The sequence below is a fragment of the Pteronotus mesoamericanus genome, unplaced genomic scaffold (assembly GCF_021234165.1).
Source record: "Pteronotus mesoamericanus isolate MK-2021 breed Mesoamerican mustached bat unplaced genomic scaffold, CSHL_Meso_final contig_291, whole genome shotgun sequence".
In the NCBI taxonomy this organism is placed as follows: domain Eukaryota; kingdom Metazoa; phylum Chordata; class Mammalia; order Chiroptera; family Mormoopidae; genus Pteronotus; species Pteronotus mesoamericanus.
In genome coordinates this window covers 332,085-340,578 of record NW_026555124.1, presented here as the reverse complement: position 1 = coordinate 340,578, position 8,494 = coordinate 332,085, and the positions used below count along the sequence as shown (strand labels likewise).

At 42.0% G+C, this 8,494-nt stretch overlaps 1 protein-coding gene across 1 annotated transcript; it reads left to right on the top strand.

The window, feature by feature from the left end:
• The first annotated feature begins 2,621 nt into the window (after positions 1-2,621).
• On the top strand, positions 2,622-4,203 carry CUNH2orf74 (chromosome unknown C2orf74 homolog). Its single transcript, XM_054575370.1, has 4 exons — positions 2,622-2,716; positions 2,897-2,992; positions 3,096-3,255; positions 4,033-4,203. Exons 1-4 carry the CDS (start codon positions 2,622-2,624, stop codon positions 4,201-4,203), a joined length of 522 nt encoding a protein of 173 aa, XP_054431345.1.
• Positions 4,204-8,494: the final 4,291 nt, after the last annotated feature.

Below are 8,494 nucleotides of genomic sequence, written 5' to 3'. Positions count from 1 at the left end.
TGGGAATAAATACCACTTGGTCATGACCACATTATCTTTTAATATGCCGCCAAGTTCAGTTTGCTAGTACTTTGTGGAGGATTTTGGCCTCAATATTAATAAGGGATATTGGTCTTTACTTTTCTTTGTTTTATTGTCTTTGGCTTTGTTATCAGGGCAATGCTGGCCTCATAGAATGAGTTAGGAAGTATTCCACTTTTTGCAATTTTTTGGAAGCATATGAGAAAGATTGGTATTAGTTCTTTAAATGTTTGATAGAATTCCCCAGTGAGAACACTTGGTCCAGGACTTTTTTGTCTTTGCTGTTGTTGGGAGATCTTCTGACTATTGATTAAGTCTTTTTAGTATAATTCTCTCAGATTTTCTATTTCTTCATGATTCAACCTCGGTTAGTTTTATCTTTCTAGGAATATTTTTTTCATTCAGCTAGGTTATCCAATTTGTTAGCATGCAGTTGTTCATGGTACTCTCAGAATGTTTTCTGTTTCTGTACTATTGTTAGAAATGTCCTATCACAAACAATTTCTCAGTATAATCCTTCTGAGAGCAAAGCACAGGGTTAGGCCCCTGAGACCAGCTTGGGTTAAAATCCCGTGGCATCATGAAGTTGCAGTCTCGTTCATTTAATGTGTGATTTAGAGACCTAAGCTGGATAACCTTCCACTGTAATATTTTGTATTATGTTAACTATATATATAAATTTCAGATATTGATTCCCAAACCACATTCAGTGAAGAAAGCCTTACCAGAGGGTAAGGTCTTACCCAGCTCTTACTCGTTACAGCTGTGTCCTTGCTAAAGGTCTCTGGCCTCAGAGGATGCATGGAGAACGTTCTGGAAGGCAGGACCAACTAGTGGCAGTGCCCTCTAGGCCAGCACTACTCTGCGCCTCCCACACTCAAATTCAGGTACAGGGACAGGGGCCTTTTTTTCTTTTTTATTTATGTATAGTATCCACACAGTAGAGGGCATGAAGTGTATTAAGTACACAATTTCATGGGTTTTTACATATGTCTAAACCTGTGTAATCACCCATAGATAGGTATGAAATACCCCGCATCTCCCAGAAAGATCTGAGACATGAGAGGATTTGGACATTTAAATTTTTTTTTTTTTAAATTTATCGATGAGAGAAAGAAAGAGAGAGGGAGAGAGACATTGATTTATTGTTCCACTTAATTTATGCACTCATTTGGGTTATTTGTTGGTTGATTCTTGTATGTGCCCTGACCAAGGATCAAACCCACAACCTGGGCATATTGGGACAACACTCTAACCGAAAGAGCTACCCAGCCAGGCCTCCAAGATTTGGGCTCATAAAGTCTCAGGCTGACAGCAGTGTCTCTGAGTCTTCATCTGGGAGTGTTGGCTGGAGGAGGCTTCATCCAGGAGTTCTACTGACTGCCATGAGTGTCTCAAAAGTTCACGTATTCTGCAAAATCGCCCTTGGCCTGAGCCCTCCAGCAAACTACTTGTGGACACGCGCGCACATGCGCGCACACACACACACATTTACTCAACATTTGTGGAATTTTCGGGCCCTGTCTTGATGGAGTGCCCCAAGATAAGGCAGTCACAGTCCCTGCCTTCCTGGAAGGCAGCCAGTGTCCCTGCGGCCCAGAGATCCCCACAGCTCACCTCTGGCTGTTACAGATATGATTGGCAGCAGCTGCCTTCCTCCTTTGTAGCCTCTTTTTCTTCTCAGATAACCCGAGCTCTGCCCTCCCTCTCCTTGTCATGGGCAGCATGCTCTCACTGGAAGTTAGGATGGGTCCGGGGTCATCTTTCCTCCGAACATCTTGTTGTGCTCCCGCTCCCTCAGTCATGACCCCAGAGCTGCCAGTGGTCTTGTGTGTCCAGGAAGCAAGTCCACTGGTGTGGGATTAGATGGATGTGGGCTATTAGGCCTAAAGAGAACACCATCAGGGCAATAGAGAGGGGTTTTATAAGAAAGAAGTGGACTGATTGTTTATGATCAGTGGAAAAAAAAGTACGGTAAGCAGGCTCAGGTTAAGAAAGGAAGGGTGGTGTTTTGAGAATAGGGAGAAAATCTTTGTCCAAGTGGCCAAGATGATGCTAAGTGACCTCCACACCACACCCCTATCCCCCCCACCCCCCACCCCCGCCAGTGGAACACACAGACAGCAGCCCAGAGGAGTGTTTCACAGATTTCCTGATTCCAGGTGATGGGCGGGGTCATGCTGGCACTAGTCCCTCTAATACCATGGTTCCGTGACTCTGTGATGTCACTGAAGAGAGAAGAATGGGGAGCTGGGCTCAGCTCCAGATGCTCCAGTTCCTCTCTCCTTTGGATTCTGATAGTTTTTGGGATGAGGGGAGGTGAGCTGAGTGACCGCAAGTGTCTCAGCTCAGTCTCCCCTCCAGCCACCTCAGCCCCCCACCGCATTTATGGAGAAAAATTAGCCTGTGTGAGTCATCTCCACCGAAACAAGCAGAGCATCTTTTACAAAGCTGGTCAAATGAACAACAATGAAAACAGGCTTTTATTCTTCTGTTTCTAGAAAACTGAAAGAACAAGAAATCTATATTCAAACTGAGCTGGAAAAGAACATTTGGACAAACGGCAATTGCGAGAGTGAATGAGTCTGCCTCCTAAGCCTATGAGCTTTGAAACCACAGCAGTTACTTTCATCATCATCCTACTGATTTGCTTCATTTGCATCCTACTTTTACTGATGATGTTTTTATATAGATGGTATAAATCCATGATGATAAATTGGGATCAGGTTTCAAGTCACACTAGCAAATGTATCTAGAAATAATATAAAACAAAATAGAGCAAATAATAATGCTGTAGCTATCTACTTTCTCCATCCAGGGTTTTAGAGTTGCTAATTTTCTCCTTAAATGTAAATTTTTGCTTATTCAGTTTCAGTTCCCAAAGCAAAGAAGATGACAAGACAGAGAAAGGTCCTTGTGAAGACTGTTTAACTGCTAATGTGGAGAAAAACAATTCAGGAGACCAAGAAAAGTAAGTCTATCATAGGATGCTGTAGAAAACCTTTTTTGTGTGTGTGATAATGGGGGCTAATATGCGTGAATTTAAAAATCCCTGCTGATTGATTTTTTTTTAGGACTCTCATAAGGCAGGTCATGAGGCCTGGCATTCTTGTCCAGAGACGGAGTAAAGAAACAGTGGCTTCGTTCTTAGAAGACAAAGAGGACAAGGAGCTCAAAGTGGAGAGCAAAATAGAAGAGAAGCAAGATCCTAATACTAAAGAAAATCAGCAAGAGGTGATGGGTTTTTCACCACTCAAGGGGCGGTATAGAATTTGATTGAAAAGGAGGTGAATTACTTGGCTAGGCATGAAAGCGGTGGTCTTGGCTGTATTTAGGTTTGTGCCTGGAAGGAGTGCAATGTCCACAGTCATTTAAACCATTGTTCTTGGCTTTATCGGTTCATGTTATCAAACCATTTACATATGCTAAGCCTACTTACTCATTTTTCATTCCTACATTTGTGTTTTTCTTAATAATTCTCTTCATTTTGCTGCTTTTCTCAGAATCCTAGAATCTTAGAGCTGAAGGAAGCCTTGGAGATCTTCTAGGGATCCAACAATGAGAAAATGACATAAATTTTTGAAGGTCATTCCTCCACGATGGCTGAGCTCAGGACCAGACCTTGTGTCCCTTCTCACATTCTAGGCTCCTTCTACAACAGCACATAAACATTACCAGGGCTTTCTTGTGCACCATGTTTGGGGCTCTCTAATAAGAACAACTCACGTGCCCTCCCAACACAAGGCCCGTGCCCAGTTGGACACAGAATGGCGGTCCAGGCAACTCTTGGGTTTGACTGCCATACAGAGAATAACATGTTACCAAATGCTATTTGACTATGTCAGAGTATGCTTTTATAACCATAGACACATGAAAACAATGGATTGTCACTGCTTTTCTATATCACAAATACTATTCTGTTTCTATGTACATATAACCTATATTTTTAAAAGCAGGGTTTGTTGTATTCGTACATTGATCACTTACACTGTTTGTCCCATTCTCTTGCAGGATGATTTGCAAAAACCACCCATACCTGTCAGCAGAAGCCCTTCAGTTGCTGATAACAACAAAAGACCTTTAAAAGGAGTAACATTTTCTAGGGAGGTAATTGTTGTGGACCTTGGGAAGGAATACCCTACACCTCACAGCTATATTCAAGAACATAAAGAGAGAAAATGAAGCTCAGAAAAGGCTGAGAGTGAAAGACATGTAACCTTTGACTAACAATGAGATGACTGGGGGTAAAAAATCATGTTGAAATAGCAAAAGAACAGGGATTGAAGCAAATGCAAATAGCATTTTACCTTTGTGCAGAAAGACATGGGCTACATGCAAAATTCTGTAAAGTAAAATACTGAGAGCTTGACTATAGTTTTTTTTAAAACTCTTTTCTGAGTTCAAGAAATTGATTGTATTAAGTGTCCTTAACTCAGTCTACTCAAACACTGTCTAACATGTGAATAAAGTTATTTGTGGTTGTGCAGATGTCTGTTAGGTAAATGATATTCAAGGGAACTTCGGAAACAGCACATGTCCTTGATGCTCTGATGACAGGCATTCATGGCCCAATAATAGTAGTATTGTTACCATGGAAACTTCCAGTGACTAGGACTAAGGGTCCCCTACACATAATCCCATTGAACTCAGTCCTGAAAACTTTCTCGTACGGACAACTGCTTTTTTAAAAATGTTGATTTTTAAATAGAGAGAGGAAGAGAGAGAAAAATATCAATTTGTTGTCCCACTTACTTAGCATTCATTGGTTGCTTCTTGTATGTGCCCTGACCAGGGATCAAACCTGCAAACTTGACATATCAGAACGATGAAATAGCTGCTTTTTAAGACTAATACAAAGAAACTACCATTACCAATAAAATATCCTATCATGTTAGGCAAGTCCTGCTTTTTAAGACTAATACAAAGAAACTACCATTACCAATAAAATATCCTATCATGTTAGGCAAGTCCTGGGATTATATTATTCTTGGCTTCAGTGGTTTAAAAGGTGCCGTCTGTATTTGGAATATGGCAGTACAGGCCAGTACAATGTCATCCAAACACTGCAGTAAACGTTTGTGAAATGTGTCAGGGGCTGTGAGAGAGAGAAAAAGCAGAAAACATAGCATGTGGTTCAAGGGCCTAGCACATTGTCATGAATATGGCAAATGTTCAATAATGTTTCTTGAGTATATGAAAGAATAAATGACAATATAATTTACAATGTGTAACTAATGCTAACTGGGGAGCATTGCCATCCTTTGATGGGGAGAAGTCCCTGTGGCCTGGGATCATCCCATTGTGAGGATTTTGAAATAATTTCAAACTTACAGAGGAGTTGCAAGGATAGTGCAAGATGCTTTCAAGATAGTCTTCACCTAGAGTTACTGGTTGCCAGCATTTTGCCTCACTTGCTTTATCTGGTTTTCTTCTTCTAAACTAATTGAGTCGATTGCAGACATCATATTTACTAATAGATATTTCAGCATGCATCTCCAAAGTACAAGAATGTTCTCCTTTGTAACCGAAATTCAGGGCTCAGAAAGTCTAACATTGGCACAATATTACCAAGTACATACGCAGTCTGAAACGCAATTCAGATTTCCCCACTTCTGTCGTTTTAAACTGTTTTGGATCCAGGAGCTAACTGAGGGCCACGCATTGCATTTATTTGCCACATCTCTTTAGTCTTCTGTTGACATTCATGAAATGTTTATTTTTGAAGAGTCTAGGCTAGATCCATTTTGCGGAATTTCCCTTAATTTGGACTTTTCTGATGGTTTCTTCATGATTAGATTCAGACTAAGCATTTTTGGCAGGAATACCACACAGGGGATGGTATACATATGTCAGTTTGTTCCATTTTTGGTTAAAGTGGTCCGTTGCCAGATTTCTTTCTTGTAAAGATCACATTTCCCTTTTGTAGTTAACAAGTAAACTGTGTGGGTATGTGTGTGTGATATACCTTCATACTGCATGAATATCCTCTTGCCCAATGATCTTTTTCTCACTGGTTTAGGGTCTTATTCCAATTTTTTATTGTGGTAAAAAATAACAAGTTTTACCAGCTTAACCATTAAGAGTACAGTTCAGTGGTGTTAAATGCACTCATAATGTGGGACAGCCACCGCCACCATCGTCTGTCTCCAGGGCACTTGTCATCTTCTGAAACTGACACTCTATTCCCATATACAGTAACTCCCCGTGTCCCTCTCCCCCAGAGCCCCTGGCAGCCACCATTCATGTATGTCTCTGTGATTTAGACTATTCTAAATACTTCATGGAAATGAAATTATGCAGCATTTTTTTTGTTTTTGTCTTATTTCACTTAATGTTTATATTCTAAGTTCACATGAATAGAATAATGTGAGTCTCAAGTTTCATCCGTGTTGCACCATATGTCAGAATTTCCTTCCTTTTAAAGGATGACTAATATTTCATTATACGTTTGTACCACATTTTGCTTATTATTCACTCTTCCCTCAGCAGACACTTGGGTGGCTTTCATGCAGTGAATAATGCTACTATGATCACGGGTGTACAAATATTTCTTCGAGATCTTTGACTCAGTGTTTTTAAGACAAATATTTTTGTAATAATTATATTAAAATTTTTTTTAAATCCTTACCTGTGGAGATTTTAGAGAAAGAGGAAGGGGGAGGGCGAGCGGGAGGGAGGGTGAGACATATCGATTGGTTCCCCCTTACGTGAGCTGGCCGGGGCCACAACCTAGGTATGTGTCCCGGCCAGGCATCAAACCTGGGGCATTTCAGTGTAAGACTTTCCAAACATCTGAGCCACCCGGCCGGGGCCATAATAATTATATTAATACTGAAGGTTTTCTTTGTGAAATTACTTTTTGGAGCAAATTCTTTTAGGCCAGTTTAATTCTTGGTCAATTATTACATAGACTGACTTTTTCATTTACATTTTAGTATAATTGTTTCCGTTGGGGTAATTCTTTTTGTATAAATACTGCAAAAAAATTTTTTTGTCCACATAAAATTTGAGTGATTATAGCCTCTGTCTTTCTAAGTTTCCTGGTCTTATTTTTCTCCATGATTTTCAATTATCCATATCTAAATCTTACCACGTAATAGTCTATCATTAATACTCTTTATGAATTGGATAAAAGACACACAGCTAATACACAAGAAAACTGTGCCCTCTACCATTGCCATTGAAATTCTTTCCTACTTGATACCGTGTTTTAACTGTCCATGCCTTTGGTGAAGTAAAGTGTAAAAGGTGAAATAAAAACATCATTTTGTTTCGGAGCCAAAATACTTTGAAGCAGTCTGTTTGCATGACTGTTGTAGCTTTTTGGAAAATGATATTGGAAAATGATACAAGTGCAGTTGCTCCAGTAAGTAAAGGAGAAAAATGTTCTCCACTAGTTACTTTATCTCATTGATAAGCACAGAGCACAAGGCAAAGGACAGGTCAAAACCAGGGAATAGAAGAGTCAGGTACTTCCACCCTTCCATTGCCATATTTGTTTTCCATACTAAATAAATATCCACAGACCCTTTAGTAACATCTTCCAAATAATGGGTACAACGCGTTTACTGGAAGGGGAAGTTTTGTTAAAGAAATCATTATCCACTTAATTATTGTAAAATTGCATCAAGCTGCAATAATGGGCGCTTACAACAACGTTCTTTTGTCACCTGTAAAGGATTATTAAATGAATAAAATGTAAACGTTCCTGAAGTAACTGGGAACTTGGTAGCTCATGCTACTTGGACAGGTGTTGGAAAGGCATGAGGGGAGAACCACAGTGCACCAACTCTGCAGGAACTTTCAGACAAAACAGAAGTATGGTGTAACGAGCACGCGCACACTGGAGACCGCATGCACCCTGGGCGCGCTCTGACCTCAGAAGTCGGTTGTACAGCAAACGGTGATCAAGTGCTTGGGTCACGTCCTGGACTGGACCGAATAGCACAGCTGATAACAGCTTGGAGAGACGCTTCGGGTCTGCATCCCCAGTACGGCTGGCTCTCAGGCAGGCGCCTCTTTTCCGCCGCCCACTTGCTAGCATTGAAACCAATCATTGTAGTAATAATGAGCCCTTGGGGTGCTCAGGCCTTTACAGCAGGCAGCCGAGGTTCCCCCCTTCCTGGCCCCTGCACTTTCTATAGAGTCCCGCAGCGGCGACCCGGGGGCTTTTCCAACACCTCCGACGAGGCCCCCAGGACCCCGCCTCATGCCTGAGGGATCGCCCCATTAGCCCTGCGTATTGGGACATCTCCGCACCCGCCCCCCCCGCAGCGTACACTGTCCCGAACCCCGCCCCCCGGGCGCAGACATTACCGCCCCCCCCTTCCTTCTTCCACACACCGCCCAACCCCAGACTCTCAGGCCCTAGCTCTCCTGGCCGCCCCCCCTGCCCCCGCCCCGATTCGCGGTCTCCCGAGCCTCCACGCGCCCACGGCACTCCGGGCAACCCCGGACACCAGGCCCCGCCCCG